The sequence below is a fragment of the Phalacrocorax aristotelis genome, chromosome 3, assembly GCF_949628215.1.
Source record: "Phalacrocorax aristotelis chromosome 3, bGulAri2.1, whole genome shotgun sequence".
Lineage (NCBI taxonomy): Eukaryota > Metazoa > Chordata > Aves > Suliformes > Phalacrocoracidae > Phalacrocorax > Phalacrocorax aristotelis.
This window is the reverse complement of record NC_134278.1, coordinates 123,698,531-123,718,689: the sequence shown is the minus strand read 5'-3', so window position 1 is coordinate 123,718,689 and position 20,159 is coordinate 123,698,531. Positions and strand designations below refer to the sequence as shown.

General features: G+C 36.3%; 1 protein-coding gene across 1 annotated transcript in view; it reads left to right on the top strand.

The window, feature by feature from the left end:
- RYR2 (ryanodine receptor 2) overlaps window positions 1-20,159 on the top strand; it is a 434,064-nt gene that overhangs the window by 312,323 nt on the left and 101,582 nt on the right. Inside the window, exons 57-63 of the mRNA XM_075089806.1 lie at window positions 1,144-1,221; window positions 3,925-4,000; window positions 6,452-6,578; window positions 9,161-9,276; window positions 10,818-10,882; window positions 12,934-13,055; window positions 16,331-16,380. Coding sequence (XP_074945907.1) covers window positions 1,144-1,221; window positions 3,925-4,000; window positions 6,452-6,578; window positions 9,161-9,276; window positions 10,818-10,882; window positions 12,934-13,055; window positions 16,331-16,380 — 634 coding nt within the window. The remainder of the gene's footprint in view (window positions 1-1,143; window positions 1,222-3,924; window positions 4,001-6,451; window positions 6,579-9,160; window positions 9,277-10,817; window positions 10,883-12,933; window positions 13,056-16,330; window positions 16,381-20,159) is intronic.

Below are 20,159 nucleotides of genomic sequence, written 5' to 3'. Positions count from 1 at the left end.
ATATGAAAACAGCTTTTGTAGCTAAGTTATAGTCTTCCCTTACAATAATGAAATTACATAACTTCTCTAGAAGAGTTTCTGAAGCCTAAAATATTTCTGTATTTCAGAATCATATTAATACTCATCCTGTGTTTAGAATGTGTTGTGCATTTTCCTGTGTTCAGCTGAGAAATTTTAAGTATATTTAGTCAGAATCTTCATATTAATGTAACAATGCTTGCACTGTTTGCTTTAGAAAACAATACTTCATCAGTATTTATTTACTGTGTCCTGCTTGTATGTCCTTTATTTTAGTCTCTATTAAAAATACCTGCCTTTTGAAAGGAGGCCTTTGAAATTCTAGGCCATGTACATGCTTATATACATGCATATGAAAATGATATCAGATGTAGGAACAAAATTCTGGACACTGTTCTTTCTACAGGAAGATGTACCTGTGGGGGACATGTATCTGTTGCAGCAGAAACCATAGAGGAAAGCCGAGCAATGTCCCTTTTCAAGCCACATGTCTTGCATCAGTGGCTTGTCCTCCAGAGAATCTCTGTCATTGTTTATCCTTCTTCAAACATTTGTGTCAATGTAACAAGCAAACCTGTGACAAATTCAGGCAGTAGAAAGAAAAAATGACAAAATGATTATATTTTCTGAGTGGGGAGGAGGGACAGAAGGAAGAAGATATGTATTTAGTGGATTCTATTCCTACATGTAGAAATAGGGTTGAAATGCCAAGTTCAAAGCTTGATTTTTGCCTGAATTCACCTTAAACTAGGTTGTCGGAGATTTTGCCTGCCTGGAAAAAAAAATCCCTAGAAAATGCAGAGGTTTAATCATAACCTTAGTGTAGCATTACTCACAATGAGTTAAAATCTTAAATGAACTCAAGTTGAATTTGCATTGGAATGAGGGAGATTTGTGTCTGATGACTGCCTGTCTTTGGGAACAAAATATGTAGACCTTTGCCTGAATCTCACTTAAGTTTACCACCCTTGATATATTTTCAGTTGGGCTACATAGGATTCTTTTGCTCTCTAGAGATATACAAGTAATTTTTTCCTTAAGTTCTTTCATTACTTTCAGTATCTTGTTAACTTCTTCATATCATATGCTTGTATAACTCCACTGAATCGCATGTTTGTCATTCAGATCTCTGTAGATACAGCCCATGGTTACGCTCCTCGAGCAATTGACATGAGCAATGTCACCCTCTCCAGAGACTTACATGTAAGTCACAAACACTTAATATTCCTACCCTTTCTTTACAATTTAATTTTTTTATTTTCTGCTCGTTTATTTTAAATGGATCTGGTGCATTATGTTACTCTCTTTGATATGCTTTGATTTGGTTTGTGTGGGGTTTTATTTGTTTAGGTTTTCTTTGGTTAGTTGGTTGGGGTTTTTTTTTTTTTTGTCCTTTTCATCATTGCTTTTTGATCCTCTATTGCTCTAAAAGACACGGTTCATTCTGAAAAGCTTCAAAGTTTATTTTAGTCCTGGATGGATTTCTCCCAGCTATCTTTGTGAACATCTGTCGTTTTGAAGAGACTCCTGTTTAGAAGAGCTTGCAGCATCCGCTTTTTCTGTTTATCATTCATTTATCCACCATATTCCCAAAACATCTTGTCATTGCCCTTTTTTCTGAACTGAAGAAATAAGAATCAGGAACCATTGTTACAACAAATACTATGAGAATAGAGGATGAAGTAGTTGGGGGCAGGATTTTGACAGATCTATCAGTAGATTGTTGTTATTTGGAACAATATTTTTTAGTTGATAAACAAATGATGTTTGTGTGGTGTTTGATGGAGTATGGTGCTAGTTTTTACAGTCTACTAGTTTACTGTGAGTATGGTTACAATACTATGTAGACATACACTAGACAGTTTTAAATTACTTAGCATGAGCATTTGTACCAGTCTAGTGATGGCCACATGGTGTTCAAAGCTGGCTACAAAAAACTCCTGAAAGACAGGGTTAAGTTTGCCCATACTCTGTCATAGTGCAGTGAAAGAAGCAAGAGTAGTAAAGTATTTGGCTAACTGTAGAGTATATACCATACTGTGTGCCTCTGATCAAATTCTCACAGTGAATTCTCCTCCTTGATTCCTATCTTGTAGTTTCCACTTTCATATTTCTAGCCATTTTAGGTTGCTGACTAGCTTTACAATAATAAGAATTTGCTGCAAATTAACTATCATACTGGAGTTAAAACACTCAGTAGATTGCTGATCATTCCGAAGAGTCAATAAAACTGATAATTGAATAATAATACTTCTGTCATTACATTAATATCTTAAACTGATGGAACAGCTTCATTATAATTACATAGAATCATAGAATCATTTAGGTTGAAAAAGATGTTTAAGGTCATCAAGTACAACTGTTAAACCAGCACTGCCAAAGCCACCACTGAACCATGTCCCTAAGCACCACATCTACATCATTTAACACTTATATAGACTCAGTGTAGTCAAAAGACTGTGCAGACTTTGTTTAATGCTCATGAAACAATTATTGATGTGAACATCATCATAGATATTACGATGCAGTAAACCAAACACAGAGAAAAAGTAACCAACCTGTCACAAATAACAAGAGAATTGGCATTAGAACTTCGATTACTCCCTTGTTTGTTCTCTTATGCCATACCCTCTAACATTTGTCATTAATTTTATCTCCTTTGTAGCCCTCAGCTATAAAGCAGAGCTGGTTGGCTTTATGATTCATTTGTCCTTAATTATGAAGAGAGGTCTTATTTGAAAGCAGCTTCAAAATCTGTTATTTAAAAGCTAAGCAAATTTAATTAAAATACAATTTCAGGTATTATTTCTCCTGATACTGCCATTCAGGAAATATGCAAACATGTTAGGTATTAATACGAGATCTGAGTTTTAAAAATGAACTGTATGTAATTTTGAACTTTTTTTGATGTTTAAGATATTTAAAGTTGGAGTTCAGGTTTAGATTCTTCAACTGTGTTTTAAATTGCTGGGAAAATTTAGTTGTTTCCAAGAAAGTTGGTTGGTTGTGGGTTTTTTTTAACTAGTACATAAGAATTGGTGCTATTTAATGTTTACATCATCCTGTGCATATACTGTGCTAGCAGGGATCATGACCATGTCTAAAACTGTAAGTCTGGGAAATACTTCTTATTTTGGTCTTAAGTGGTCACCTGGTCATACCCTGGCTCTGTGAGTAGCCAGGTCTTGCTGTGAGACCATCTTCATAGCACCCTGCTTTCCAAGGAAAGAAAACCCAGACTACAGTACCTTCTTCCAAGGTCCTAACCCGGATTGTCGACACACCAGGACCACAGTGTGCATGATAGAAGGTACCTACCATACAGGAGAGAGATCTGTGTAATAATGTATCCACTGGAGAAACTTTTAGGAAACAAATTGTCCTATAGAGAAACAAGATATGGGTAAAAAGTTTCAAGTTGTTATCTGAATTCATGAGTATTCTCCCAAATAAAGAAGTTGGTATTCAGAAATACTCGTTACTCAAAACCCTTATTGAAGATGAGAAGAATGTTTCTGGATGCATGAAAGAAGTGAAAAGTGAAATCTACAGAAAATTCTTGCTGGCACTGTTTTGAGAATCAAGTCCCTCTCTGACAGCCCAGTACTCTTTCCAGACTGTGCTCCTCTTTGTGGTTCCTCCTGTTTCATATTAATAGTTTTCTTTCAGGTTTTCAGGACCAGGTTGCTAACTCCTATACATATACCCATCCTACCCAAATTGTATGTGGTAATTTTTCAGTAAAAACGCTCTTCAGTGAACCCTTGGTTTTCTGTGAACCATTACAGTGTAAGTGTATTGAACCTCCCAGAGAGCGAAACTTGTTATTTAATGTCAACCAGAAAATTGTCCTCCTTGGGGGTTAACCATTGCAGTGCATATCACTAAGCTCTCCATTTTCCTAAGGCTATGGCTGAGATGATGGCTGAAAACTACCATAACATATGGGCAAAGAAAAAGAAAATGGAGCTTGAAGCAAAAGGTAATATTAACTATAGGTATTTCAAGTATTTTAAGTTTGATTAGCTTAGGTCATGTATTTGAGAAAACATTTAAAAAAAAAAAAGGAATGGAAAATGTAAATTGGCAAAGATAAAACAGTAAAGTATCTATTCCTAATGAACTATTTGTCATTTTTAGTGCCTGAAAGTTTTTATAGTACTAAGTGTAACAGTTCCTGTTAAAGTAGTTTACCAATTCAAATATATCAAAGGAAGAGAAGTTAAAGTTTGTAAATACATTTAAGCTACATTAATACATTTTCCTTTTGGCATAAATCCTTCAGACCATTGCCCAGTGGGCTGTAATTTCATTTGAATGACTTCTTTTATTGCAGTTAGATCTAAAAGGGTGTTTACTAAGAACTGTACATATCATGTATTGAATTGACAAGTGGACAAACCTAGAGCAGATTCTTGATTCTCCACAAAAGTTGCATGTGTGCCATGATTTCTGCTTACCTAAACAAGTTTTGTCATGTATTGTGTAACTTACTCTTTTTCCTTAGCCTTTTTTTTTTTTTCCAAATTTTATGCTTGCTTTTTTTATTAGTTGTAAGCTTCCAGCAAAGGTACGGTAGTTAAGGTTTTATGAAAAAGTGAAGTTCCACCTGGAAGTGGCTTTGATAAGCATTCGCTATGAATTTCCATGCCTTTAGTTATATTTCCACTTAATAAAGCTTTTATTTTAATTATTATAGCCTTTTTTTAAAAAAAAACTTTCTTCAGGATAAGTAGCCACAGGATGGCTAAGTCTGGAAAATTGTAAACTACAGGAAGACTAGACATTTAAATGAATCTACTGTAGTTGGCAGCTTTGAAAGCGGATTTTTGCCTCTGAGCAGCATTCCAGTGAGAACACTGTATAGCATTTGTAGTGTTGTGCAAAGGAGCACAGTACTGAGAAGGCTAGAAGCAGCTATAGTGAGTGCAGGAAAGGCTTCTGATGGAGAATTTTTTTGTGTGTGAGAAGTAGACGTATTTGTCAGCTGAGAAGAACCTGGACCTCAGGAGTGTGTGTTTTTTCTTCCAATATATGCATATGCTAGTCATGAAATTTATTTTTTTATACATGTGTAAAGAACAGAACAGTAATGTGGACTTCAGATACAGATTACTCCTGTTTTTCATTTAAGGCTTTTCACATACGCAAGTATGTTAGCCACTGAAAACTGCAAGTGTCATTCCCCTTCGTTGGACACTTTGCATGTGTTAATTGTAATTGAATGAGCAATTATAGTCTTAACTTCTCTAGGTAGGGCATATACACTTACTATGCTTGTACGTATTTTTACATGCCTGTCTTCAGTTTTAATAAGGTGGAATTAGATCACATTTGTGATAATAAAATAAAATCCCATGATCCCAACGTTAAAGGCTGTACTTCCTCAAAAAAAACCCAAACAAAACAAACAAAGGATCCCTTCAGACTTGCCCACTAGGTTACCATTTTGCGTGTACTTAAATGGATACCGGCAGGACTAACGGAAAATTACAAAATCACCTAAGGATATGTCTCCAATATTTTCTAGAGGGAATTTGTTCCTTTTTAAAAATATTATTACTAGAGACTTGCTGGAGTATTTTTCCTGAGATAAGTCTGCTCATTACCCTTAAAATTTCCTGGGGTTTCGTAGCAATTATCATAGGAATTTATTGTGTTCTGCTATATGATGGTGATTTTAGAAGGTGAAATCCTAAGAATGTTGTTTTTTGTGCAGATATTTATATTAATAATGACAACTTTATTTTCCTGCCAAATTAACTATCTACATTCAGAGAGGTATCGATACATCAGCTGTTTGTAAGCAACACAAATGCAGTTTATATTCTTTACCTCACTGTTTTGGTGGCATTCTTTTGGTCAGATTGGACAGATTGGAACCACATTTGAATAATGTACTTTAATTTCTATCTTTAATTTCTTACTATAAAGTAGAACTGTATCACTTTCATATATTTCTATATATGGATATATCTTGCTAAACTCCATGAAGCCTTTTTGCTGTCATCAGAATGTTTAACAGCAGGACTCTGTTTGTATATGTTTATATATTTGCTTGTGTCTCGGTTTTCTTATTAAGTGATGTGTTATTGAAATATTTTCAGTTTCATGAAATGAAGTTGTAATTTTAATACACGTTTGTAACAGTTAAGCACTTTTTTCTTAAGAGATTTTGCAGTAGGTTTAGCATATTTACTGTGTACTTGCTGCAATTGATAATTTTAGAACTACATTTGCAGCCACGTCTAAAGTTTCTATCTGCAGATTTTTTAGGTTTGTGTAAAAAAACCAAAATCACATAGTTGTTATTTCAGACTAGATTTTACTGTAACATGCTATGTATTATTATGATAGTTCTTTTACATACTGGGACTTACCGTGTCAACAGATAACTCTCTAACTGCTTTTTAATTCTCTTGACTTTCCATAGTAGGAGGAGGCAATCATCCTCTTCTTGTTCCTTACGATACACTCACAGCCAAAGAAAAAGCCAAGGACAGAGAAAAAGCACAGGATATTCTGAAATTTCTACAGATTAATGGATATGCTGTCTCCAGGTGAATTCTCTGTTCAGTATTAGTGTCACAGAAGGTTTCTAATACTCCTCAGTAGCTTTTTTTTTTTTTTTTAAATAAAATAAAAATCTATGGTCATTTTTAAGTTTCAGTACCTGGAGGTAAGGATGAGGTCCTTTATGTAGAGCATTGTAAGGAAGAAATGGATTACCGACTTGTTAGCGGGGTTTTTGGAAGTCACAAGCAGAGTTCTCCAGAATGTCTGCATGTCTTCTGCCACTCCTATCAACACAGCAGCATGCTTTTTCTTTCTGGTTTGTCTCCATACATCCAACTGTTAGTAACTTGTTAATTTTCTACAGATGATAGAATTATGAAGTCTTCGTTACAGGTCATAGAATCATAGAATCGTTAAGGTTGGAAAAGACCCTTAAGATCATTCGAGTCCAGCCGCTAACCGATCACTGCCAAGGTCGGGCACAGGCACACACATGTCCCTGTAGGAATTTCTAGGCAATTGCTTTGATAAGAGTTTTATTTCTAAAATCTACTACTCATTTTTTTCAACTGAGTTAATTTGTAGTGTTATTAAGATATTTTAAAAGTGAAAAATGATGTTTTTAAAGAGTTTTTTTTAATCAATCCACAGTGTAAATGTACTAATAGTGAATAAGTGCAGTAATCAATAGAACATTCATAATTCAGTATGTATACATGTTATTCTCTCCAGAATAACACATGTCATTCCTTTTGGTTTTCATATGACATATTGACCTACTAAATGCAATGTGAATAAAATTTTAATTCAATTGGAGGCTTGTCTGCCTCGTCAGCATGGCTTAGGAAATGTGAGTCCCTAGAAAGGCTGAAAGCATATCTGAGATTTGTATGACTTGAACATTGGTAAGTGAAAGAAACAGTCACAGAGATGGATTTAAGTAATCATTGTGAATTAATTAGCCTAGCACACCTACTTAAAATCTGCCTACTTCCTTTCATTTTTATCACATATGAAATTCAGCCATTTATAGAGTCCCACAACTAATCTAATAATTCTAGGTAAAATCTTTCAGGGTAGCTGGAATAATTCAATTTACTTCCCTTCAGTGGAGTAGGATGTACAAACAAGGATGTCAGTCAGCAAAGGTTTCTTTTCTCATCCCCTGACAAAATGACAAAAGGTTCCTCAATGGTATTCAAAGTTACACGTTCCTTTTTGACTAATCCTTTTTATTTCTGTCTAACTTAAGCTTAAAGTGAAAGTGGCTTTTGGTTTTTTGAGGAGTGGAAGGCTAAGAAGGATGGTAAGATAATCGATAACTTGGGCACACCCATCATCTAGTAAATAGTTCCTGCCGCATCTATATCCTCCTGTGCTAGTCAGATGCAGGTCTTCCTATCAAGTTAAAGTCAACGTACCTGCTGCTCCTGTGACCACTGCACTGTCAAAACAAACAAGCATCTGATTCATGTTTTTCTTTGGTCTGCTTAACACTTGACTTTCTGCCACATATGCCTTGCACACATTTCTTTCCAGTCTTTTCTTTGACAGTGACTTTTCTAGTCTAGTGCACCCTAATGCAGACCAGGTTTAGGGAAGATACAAACACTTGCCCCCTGCCAAGCCCATGGCACTCAGGCACATGGCCTGTGACCCATGGTCCTGTTCCAGCTGCTGGCACTGAGCCCCTTGCTCACCTTACTGACACTGCTCCCCTATGTTCGCTGTTTTTTGGAACTCCCAGCATTGCCCCCCAGTGGCTGGCAACTGGGACTCCCACTGGCTCCAGCTGCAGACATCGGAGACCAGGGGTGCAGAAAACTGCACTACACAGGCAGTTATATTCAGTAGGTATATTTTTTAAACTTGCAAAATAACAGTACTAATGTACTTGGTGCCTCTGACAGTGGGGTGACTGACTCCCTTGCTGGTTAAGCATAGCTTCTTCATGTGCTATCATTAAAGTCCTCATCCTGCAGAATCAAGGCTTATGTCATTGCCAACTTGTTGCTAGCAGATATCAGTCTGCACCATGGAACCACTCTGCAGATTTATATTCGTTGAAAGAAGATACACTTTTCATATCAGACTAGTAACTATGATGGAACATACTGGAAATGGTAAACTGCAATTCCTTTTTTTTTTGTTTTTGTTTTCCACTGATTTATCACAAATGCTACATAGCTATTCGAAGTTTTTCCATTGCACACAGACCTTTGGGGGAAAGTCATGATGAGGGAGACTAGACTTACTTCTGGTTTGATTGTTCAAGTCAAAGTATTTTGGCAGTTTCAAAACCCTCTTACCCAAGAATCAATCCCTGGAGGGAAAAATAAGACAGTAGTGCCTTACAAGGTAAGGGTAAGAAATTAAAGTGATATTGGATTAATCTGGTTGACTAGTCACATTTTTCTGTAACCTTCTACTGGGGAAATCTGTGTTCTATCTCAACAAATTGCTCCAAACCTAATTAAGTGTAAGAGTACTGTTTACTTCAAACACCAAAGAATTCTTATGTTAATAAGCAGTTAATCATTACTAGAGAAAAAGGCGTCAGACTACATGGAGAGGTAAGATTGCTTTGAGTCCTTCTGCATGTGTGAAAAATGACTTCTTTTTACAGAGGACTTAAGGACCTGGAATTAGATACACCTTCCATTGAGAAACGCTTTGCCTACAGCTTCCTTCAGCAACTTATAAGATATGTGGATGAAGCCCATCAGTACATTCTGGAGTTTGGTATTGTACTCCTTATCCATTTTTCTTCAGAATTATTAACTAAGATGTTTGATATTATTAAAAAAAAAGATTTTTTTTTTAAAAAAAAAACCACATTCTTGGACTAGGAGTTTTTCCTCTACTTTCCTATAGTTGATGAAGATGATGAATTTTGGAAAGTTATGTAGTTCCCATGTTCATTCCAGTTTCCCATATTCGTTTATCAGATCAAAAGTGTTCAGCCAAAATTTATGATGACTTTCATTCTTTGAAAAACTAACTGCTCCCTTGTATTTATGCACAAATTGATCATCTCTCACATGTGAACATTAATGTTTACTATGCACATAGAATCCCTTTTTCACAGAGCAAATTAAACCAGTAATTTGTATCATTCTGAAATTTTCTCAGGAGGAGGAAGTTGCATAGAGAAACCTTTAATAAACTCCCACAATGGGAATGTTCTTTCACAAACACCCAGCATATGTTTCAACAACAGCGTTACGAAGGAAAAGATTTAACTTGATCTGCTTTTCTTAAAGATAAAAAAGAAGTTTAATGACTAAAGTTAGCTTCTTACATGGGCAGTAAAAGCCAGAAAACCTGGCCAGATGCAGCTTCTGTGTGACCATGGGAGTGGCAATGCCATGTAACATGAGCTGTGCCTCATGTCTCTGCATAGGTGTTGTAATTGACAGCATTAATGGCAGGACAGCAGGGGGATTGAAGGAATCAACACTCATCCATAAGCCTATCTAGTTTTAAAGTGGAAATTATAAAAAATGTGAATTATTATATGCCATGGTTACTTACAGTAGCAGAAGTCTGGCCTTGATAATTCATCAGGTTACTTCTGCTGCTAATGCCTGATTATCAAGGCTTCATTCTACTTAATTATATAGATTTGGCATAACGGTAAGAATGATAATGAATAAATACTGAAACAATGGTGGAACAAATACCATTCTTGTCCCTCACTGGATTAGTGAAAAGAAGATAATAAACAAAGGATAAATCATCTGGGAGCTCTACCAGTTTATGTCTGTAAAGACTATTTAATTTTTATAGTAATGGGGGAAGTGAAGCAATTTGAATTTCAGTTGGGTAGTTCGAGCCATTAATTTTGTTCTTTAGACAAAGTCCACAAATAAGTAGTAAAAATTTGGTAATTCTGGTTCTTCTGGGAACAACTGTAGAAAGGTGTTCCATTAGAATCTGAGTTCAGGCTTCCAAATTGTCACCAATAAGTAGAAAAATACAAATATAGGACTAAATTTCATCTCACAAAAATATCTGTATCTCTTTGGACTATGAGATGTCTACACTTCTATGAAGATTTGGACAATTATTCTTTACACATTTTATGTAGTGTAACTTTTCTTCTCATGAAGTAGTCATAAAGTGCCACTTTTAACTAGTGTGTATACTGTTTGTGGTGTCTTAAATCTACCTCTAAAGACAACGAGTTTTATTTGTTTATAGTGTACAATTTCTAAGAAAAATGCAGAGTAGTCCATATATTAGGATATATAATAGGGAGCTTAATTTTCTTCTCTCTGCAGATGGTGGCAGCAGAGGCAAAGGAGAGCACTTCCCATATGAACAAGAAATCAAGTTTTTTGCCAAAGTACAGTATATCTTTGATTATTCTTTGCCAACATAGTAAGTAGTTGAAGTGAGAAACTATTTGTTAATGAACATGATTATTGTTGTTATAGTTGCACTTTTCTGTGTTAAATTCATTATTTTATTAATTTAAAACAGTAGTAATAAAAATAGCTTGAAAATACTGTAGGGTGGAGTATAGATGTGAAAAAATTACAGAACTATATTCTTATTCTCATTATTTTCTTGATCCATGATATGCAGCTACTCATATGATGTTATTCATAATCTCCCTACATTTTCTGTTTACTGACTTAGTCCAATTCTGAAGATTTTTCTCTTTTACAGTCTTCAGGCAGATAAATGTGAGCAATAGTTATTGGAATTAAGACAGCTCTGTATCTGTCAGTGTCACCTTCCTTATTTCGCTCCTTGTTTTAAGACCATGCTGATGTCTCCATCACGGACCTACAGAAAGGCTGAGGTTGGAAGAGCCCTTTGGAGGTCATCTAGTTGAATTTCACTCCTCAAGCAGCATCACCTAGAGCAGGTTGCCCAGGACTATGTCCAGATGGCTTTTGAATATCTCCCAGGGTGGAGACTCAGCAATCTCTCTGGGCAACCTGTGCCAGTGCTTGGTCATCCTCACAGTGAAAAAGTGTTTCCCGGTGGTTGGAGGGAACCTCCTGTGTTTCAGTTTGTGCCCATTGCCTATGATCCTGTCATGGGGCAAAACTGAAAAGAGCCTGGCTCCACCTTTTTTACACCCTCCCTTCAGATATCTATACTCGTTGATGAGCCTTCTCTTCTCCAGTCTAAAGAGACCCAGCTCCCTCAATCTCTCCTCATTTGAAAGATCTTCTAGTTCCTTCATCATCTTTGTGGTCCCTCACTAGACTCTCTCTCCTGTATGTCCATGTTTCTCTTGTACTGGGGAGCCCAGAACCAGACACAGCAGTTAAGGTGGCCTCACCAGTGCTGAGCAGAGAGGAAGAATTGCAACCCAGGATGCTGTTGGCCACGTTTGCAGTGAAGGTGCATTGTTGGGTCATGGTCAGTTTGCTTGTCCACTGAGACCCCCCTGGTCCTTCTCTGCAAAGCTGCTCTCCAGCTGGTCAGCCTCAGTGTGTGCTGGTACCTGGGGTTATTCCACCCCAGGTGTACTTGCAAAGGGACTTTGCACTTCCCCTTGCTGAGAGGCATGAGGTTCCTGTCAGCCCAATTCTCCTTTTTATGTCAAGAAGGTTTTACACATTATAAATTAAGAAATTCTGCTTATTCGTTTTGCACATAGAAGTTTGTATGGTGTTTGCATATTCAAAGTGCTTTTTGAACTCATTAGCGAATACGCAAAGGCAGCTGTCTGTAGCATTTTCTAACCAGATATCCTTGCAGTAAATTGTAATCCTGATACCTTAAAGTTCTTCCATGAAGTGCTATTTGCCAAGTTAATTGACTGAGAAGCTAGAATTCCACTTTCTTCAGAACCATGCTCTGAAAAGGAAGCAATTTCAGGTTTTCTTATTGGCTGCTTATTTTGGCTCTCCCCCTGGCTGACACGTGCAGTGGGCACTGAGTAACAATCACCACATGAAGTAAATAAGAAAACTTCAGTGGACATGAGTGAGGATATTTTGGGAGTTTTATTTGATAGCATCTAGAATTAAGTGCTGTTAGTGCACTGACAGGTGTAGATGAATTTTTCTTAAATCTACATTAAAAGGCATGAACAGCAACAGTTGTGTCTGTGTACGTGGTACTAGAAAAATCTTAAAATTGTGAGAAAAAATGAAATTATACTTTCTGCTTTGTACTCTTCCTAAAAGCCACACAGATCAAGTCCCAGAGATAACGTAAAAATTTTTCTGCTGTCTTTCATGATGACATTTTAAATGCCTTGAACACGAAGTAAATTCAAAGAGGAATGAATAGACATTAAATAAAAAATACCTAGAGATTTTAAAACAGAAAACACATTTGAAATCTCCTGTCTTTAGCTGTGACTTACAAAGAGTAATACAGAACATAATAAAAAAGCCCTCAGATAACCACTTCTTTCTGATGTAATTTCAGGTTGTGCTCCCTTTGATTGATCAGTATTTTAAAAATCATCGCCTGTATTTCTTATCTGCAGCAAGTAGGCCTCTCAGCAGTGGAGGTCATGCCTCTAATAAAGAAAAAGAAATGGTGACAAGGTAAAACTTAAAATAATATTAGTGTGTATGCATCTGTGTGTTTGTCTTTAAACAGCAGCAGTTGATTGTGGAAAGTGAGAAGTGGGAGGCAGAGGAATATTTTTATGAACATACAAAATAAACTTTTTTCACTTTCTTTTCCTCTTAGGAAAATTCATTGTAATAAATGGAGAGGAGTAGAGAGTTATGATTATATGCTGTTTTAAAGGTAGCGGTGATGATTTTAGCATGCAGGGAACTTAAATTTAGAATTATGTGCAACAGTACACCAGTTGCACAGTCTGTGGCACAGGCTATATGATTGTGTACCCATTTTCACTGTTGGAAATAGGTATATACTGAAATCATTGTTCCTGAAAAATTTTGTGATAGCTTTAAAAGCCAAACTTAGTTATAACTGTGTTTCATTAAGTATCATTATTACTGTCCACCATAAAAATTAAAAACAAGAGAGTTGCATTCTTTCTGCTCTTTGGTTTTCTAAATAGTAATGACAGTAGTAATATGACAGAAATACCCACTTGATCCTTTCCCTGAAGTTGTCCATTATTAGACCATCTCTCAAAGATACATTTTCACTTAATTTCACTTCTGATTGAATTGAAACCCGTATTTCCCATTCAGTAAGGTGGACTACAAGCTTCACACAGGACCTACTGTGCATACCTGTAACGTACAGGTATCATGGTTGCCTTCTTGGCCGTTACTGGGTACTGAACCATGAAAAACTGAATTGTTGTTCTTTGAGGCTGACAGCCAACTGATGGTCATAGAGACATGCAGAGTTTGCAAGATTTTGTGAATACTGAGTGAAATTTCTAGCAACAATACTAAGCATAAGTAAGTAATGGTTGTCTGGACCCTGTGTCATCTCATGGACTAATTTGATCTGGCAGCTTGGCTGAACGGCATTCTTCAAAGAATTAAAAAACTCTATAACAAAATGCATGCATCTAGATACTTCTCCACTCTCTGAGCTGCTGTTTTTCCATCTGTTATGTCCTGGATAATAATATTTTCACAGTTGTTAAGTCATGCCAATAAACCCCATACTTCTGGAATATGTCAAACATGGATATATTGGCATATGTGCTGCATAGATTCAGGAATTCTGCACATATGTTGGCTAGCTGTGTGAGATTCCTGAACATGCAGCCCAGAAAAAGGATCAGAGCTGCTGCCATACTTAACTGAGCTACCTGCCATCCAGAAGTGTCAGCCAAAGAGAAGAAAACACATGCAAGGAAAACTTGGATGAATGATAGCTATAACCATTGCTATTGAGCAGTTTATTTCTTAATTGACTGAGATGTTAAAATTATAGAAACTACATTATATGGTCCATCATTTCCTGAAGGGGTTTTTTTGGCCATTTTAATAATTAGATTCCCAACACATTTTTGTGTCTCTTCCCCCTGCCCCCGTATTGTAGGGAGTTTGCCAAAGCTAAATTTTGGATTTTCTGTTGAGTTTTCCCTTTAGATTTGTTTGAGTGCAACTCATAAATAGGATTTTCTTCAAGCTAAGGGCAGTTCCTGACTGCTTTCCTTTTCCAATGAAGATAAGCTTGCATTCATTAAGCTATGGAAGAATATATTTTTGGGTATTGATAATGCAGTGACAGTGTTAACAAGTGCAATAACCATTCTGTGTTTAGCAAATACACTAAATCCAGATATGTTTTGCAGGCAAATACGGGTCAGACCTCTTCCTGAAATATGGTGGCATTATATTCCATCTTATTTGTAACCAGCTTCTTCAGGATCGGTCTTTTTGCATTTCTCATCCATTAGACCATTTTACAAGTCCTTGTACTACTGCAATTGTATAAAATTAGTTCTGGACATCAATCTAAATATTGGCCATTTGGACATTTTAATTTATTTATTTATTTATCCTAAACTAATTACACTGGAGATAATAGGTTCAGTCTGATTTTGTGAAAACATAGCATCTCCTGAATGCTCCAGTCAGTTGAGTAACATTTGTATGTTAGAAATATAAGATAGAGTGTGAGCTATTTAATGTCTTTGTTAGAATGGACACAAGATTTATATGATGCTAACATGCTTCTGTACAGCTTTTCCCTGCTGGACTGGGTGAACCAGGATCCTCATAAAAGAATATATAGTATGTGTCTGCCTGATGGAATAAAAAGTGAACAGAGATCCCTGAACATGCGCCAACCAGACTCATTTCTAAAACATAGCAGTTGCTGTTGCTGTAGTGGATCACTGTGCACTGGCTAATTAGCTGGATTCAGCACCACATCAACCTGGCTGTTCTGATTCTGGACATAAATGTTTCCATTTGGCACCATGCTCTTGTTTGTCAATGGAACAAGATGTTCAGATCTCATCCATAAACTGTGCAGACATGCTCATGGTGTCTTTTGCTTTTAAATCAGAGGTTGATAACTGGCCTGTGTGCCTAAGAGTTAAATAGCTTAATATAATGACGTGGTATTGGTCATGTCATTTACAGCAGATGAGGGGTTTTGCAGCATAAAACATCACACCAAAATTGATGTTGCTCTTGGAGAAAATTTTCAACTCAATCATGAAGATTGAGCCAACCCCTCCTAAATCTGGAGGCCAGGACAATTTGTGTAGGGCAGTGTGCTCCTGCTTCCATGAATTAACACACAACTTCGCTCTTCATTGTTCTGAACAGGGCACTGCTCATCAGCACAGGAAGTAATTCAAATGTGAAATTAAATCATTGATTGTATCCATTTTTGTTGGTTTTTAACCACGTAAGCGGCTATTTCTCATTTTAAGGCAATGTATTTGAAAAGAAATTCTCACTGTGTTCAAGATTACAAGATCCAAATTGGACTAGTTAAACATTTGCCATCAAACACTTCAATTAATCTGATTTCCTTACCTTTTGTTTTCGAATTGTCAGTGGTATCCTGAATAGCACACTGACCACATTTTACTTCTTAAAGCTTTGATGGTTATTCCCTTGTGGGTTATCATATAGGACGCTTTTATATTAATTAGCTTTGCTTTTAATTTTTTTTTTTTGTTTCTTTAATTATAATATGTGCTTATTTAACCATGTTTGTTAAGGATATGCACTTAAAAACTCTTTCTTTAGTACTCTGTCCCACATTCTGCTCAGATAATTGATTCTTTCTGCGTGACATCATGTTGCTTTTCCTGCTCATATATCAGCTGTTATTTTTTCTTTCTTCTTCCTCCCCCCCCCCCCCCCCCCCTTATTTTTTTCCTTTTCCCTTCTCTTCTCTTTTATTTTTCTTTTGTCTTCAGCCTGTTCTGCAAACTTGGAGTTCTTGTCAGGCATAGGATTTCACTGTTTGGTAAGGAGACCCTTGACAAATACTAGCATGGCCATCACTTGGTTTTCTTTGCCATTTTTGCATTGTGTTACGTGCCGCTTTGTTGCATGCTGCATGGCTGCATGGCTGAAATGCATGGTCTTCACAGACCGCTGATTGTTTAGGCTGGTAGATCACAGAACTTATTAGATGGAATAAAAAGCTTTTGTAGTTTTCAGTTTGGGGTTTTTTGTTTAGTTTTCCATGTGTCTTAACTAATATCTGGATTTCATTATCCTACCAAAGAATTTTGCTGAGTTTAATTATAATGACTAATTTGTTATTTTATTCCAAATCGTTTGGGAAAAACAGAGCATCAGAACTCCACATTTGTATTGGAAATTCATCAAGGAAAAGTTGTAGTGGGCTGAAATGCTTAGTTAAGTTCTGTGGAATTCTTACATATTCCCAGATGGGCTTAACTCCACATACGCGTGTGTACTATCTTTCTAGTATTATGTGAACCTAGCAGGAGCTCGTGTTTGTCATATGCCACGTGAAAATCACTTAATTGAAGTAAATTTGAAGTCTGTATCAAATGTGTACATTTTATGCAATGTGTAGCACAGTCATTTACTCTACAATTCGTTCTTATGCCATGATGATAGGATAGTTGAAATAGTACATCCTGTGCATATATAGCTTTGCATTGCAAACTTCAGCATCCATGAACATACCTAACTGAGTAGTTAGCTAGTGAATTAGAACTTGATTAAGGTAATATGCACCTAACAATTCCTACATATTTCATTCAATTTGAAGGGAAGGAACTTGCTGCAGCAGCAGTTTAGTGCTTACAGACCATTGTGAAAACCATTAAACTGAGAAGAAAGATTGGAAGTTATTTTGGGATGTTGCTTTTAAATATATTTTGGGATGAGCTGAGTGGATTTGCTTGTAAAGCCAAAAGATCATAGGAGCAATGGAGTTGTTTCTGCAGCTGTGTGGCATTGTTGCAGCTTTTTTCTGAAGGGTGGAGTATGTCACAAACGTACACATAAGCTCTGGTTTGTACCCTAGGTTGTTTCTTCAAAGAATGAACTAGCTCAGGTATACTATTAAAACTTTGAAGATCTTTTTCATTGCTGTATTTGTTTTTCTGACTTTTTTCTTTTCTAAAATGAGTAACAGCCGAAGTTAAAGATCTAAGTCAATGTAACTTTTTTCAGTACTAAGCAAAAGATCTTTTCCATTCCACATCTCAACTTGCTTATTTCCTGCTGTTTGGCTGGGTTCAAGAAGTACAAGGAGATAAGTCAGATGGGTATTCACTATGGCTACAGTTTGTTTTTTAACTCTTTTCCTAGTGTGGAGTAACTAATAGAGTGCACATTCTTTATGCCATCACAGAAGTGTACTGTAGTTTTTCTATGATTATGACATGGTCACTATAAGACTCCGGAGCATGGTTGTACTGTGGACCTACTAACTCAAGTAAAAGTCACCTTACAGCTTGCCTTACCTTGACACTGAATTACATCATGTTAGAAAACCTGATCAAAAGAATTGCACTTACTCCAGCAAAGACAAGGCCTGTGTAGAAGAGGGGGAAATGCTCATGAGGACAGCCTCTGAGCACAGCTGGGGCCTAGAAAGTTATTTGTGCATTTTGAAAGCATCTTGAATGAGCAAGAGTTGCTTGATAATAACCTTTATGGATAGTGGGGAGTTTGCTATAACAAATAGCAAAATGCTATATGGTTTTGCTATATAGGTGTGTTATATTATTGTGAATTTGAATGCTACTTCTGAAGATAGAGCTGCATGCATGGAGGTCATTAGTAAAAGTCATGTACATACAAGTCCTGATAAAATGGCAAATTAAGCATGCAAGTGTTCCAGAGTGAACTTAAAATCACATTTGATATCTAAGAGTGTCACTGGGGTTATGGAATTGTCATTCAGCATGGAATTATTATTTCTTTACACTGTGAAAGTAGATTTTGTCCCCAGTAATTTACTGTTTGGGAGCTGTAGCTATGCATCAGTAAGACTGTATTGATTTACTTTCATTATTATTAGTGGGCTGAAATTGAAAGTTTTTAGTGAATAATTTCAATGAATTGAGCATTTGAATTTATATTTTCTCTATTTAAAAAACAAATGTATATGACTATTTGATTCACTCTTTATATTGTTTGAATCTCCAGTAAAGCATTCTTTCTATATAAATATGTAAGTAATTTTTTAAAAAAAATCTTCGTATCAGTAGTTCAGACCCGTGTAATCTAAAACAAAAATTAACTGGTTAAGACATCAGATAAGAAAGGCCTGGTTTTGCTCACTTATTTTTGGGAACCTAGAGAGATCAATCAGAGAAGTTCCTAAAAAGAAACAGAAGTCTTTCTCTGCCTAGTGACATCCTGAATTTATAAGTGTCCTTCCAGTGAGGCATCCTGGAATCAATATCCATAGCAGTTTTGCAATGCAGCAACAGTCGTTCCCTCCTGATATTTTAGAAAGCTGTATTATTTTGTGTAGGGCTGCAACTCAGTTGTGCAGTTCATGGGATCAACTGCATTGGCAATGCATGCTGACGGTGATCCAGCCATCAACCTAATATTTATATATTCGCTCCTGGGATACTTTCAGCCTTAAAACCTCTTGAACTCATGTGGTTTAGTATTTGCGTATGTTCAGCCTCCATTGTTTTGAGTTGTGTGAAGAGTTCATTTAAGGAACAGGTCTTGTTTCAGTTTTTATCCTATTGAATTGTACTTGTCACCGGCTCCCCTTTCATGATGTAACGGAATTTTATACACTGCACATTGATTTCCTACATCAGAGTGTTTTGTACCTAGTTTTCAGGCTTCTGAAAATAAAGAACATTTTTAATTTATTAAAAAAAAGATTTTTAATTTAATGAAGGTGCATATGTACTCTGTGTGATATTGGCAATAGTAATAAAATTAGTTGCATTAGAAGACCCTTCATTTTAGGTTTCATAACTCAGTTTAAGAAAAAGACGGCCTTCTGACCTCAGGTTGGAAGCAAAGTGATTCTAGAAATATTCAGATGAAAAGGATATATTTTTTTTGAGTTTTAACTGTGGCATTTGAAGGTAAAATATTAAAAAATACCTTTTTAGTGTGGGTTTTTGTCTTAGAAACAGTGAAAACAACTAAATACATGACATTGAACAAAAGTAAGATGCAGAATTTCCACTGAAACTAAACCTGTCTTTCATAACAAATGGCATTTTCTAAGATCCTGTGACAAATCCTGCCTGAAGGACACATTTGAGAAAAGAAGTTTCATGATAATTTTGAAAGTCTATTTTTAGTGTTACAGGGAGAAAACTGGCCAAACATTAGTATATCAATCAGTTTAGATGGAAGGGGGCTGCATTTATCATGGTCACTGAATTCTGCTCTCATACCCTACTCTGTGGAACCAACCACACTGCAGCATCTGCTACTGGATATGCCTAAAGCTTGTCTAGTTTTCAGAATACCTAGATGAGTTTCTGACTCTTCCGTCTGGTTGCAGCATACAAAATACCTGATTCCTGATAAATATATGGCTCTTGAAATGTGTCTACATGGTATAAAGATTGCCAATGTAAATTTTTCAGGCAATTGGACTCAGCATCTCTATGCAGCTCTGTAGCATGCAGCGTACATACATCAGCACGACAAAAGTTAAGATACTATTTCATGACAGTCTAATCCGCTGTCTAAGTCTGAGTTGCTTTGAGTATTTCCCTCCATCCCTGCTGACATTAGCACAGTCCTGCACTCTCTTCATCAGCACTGGCATTC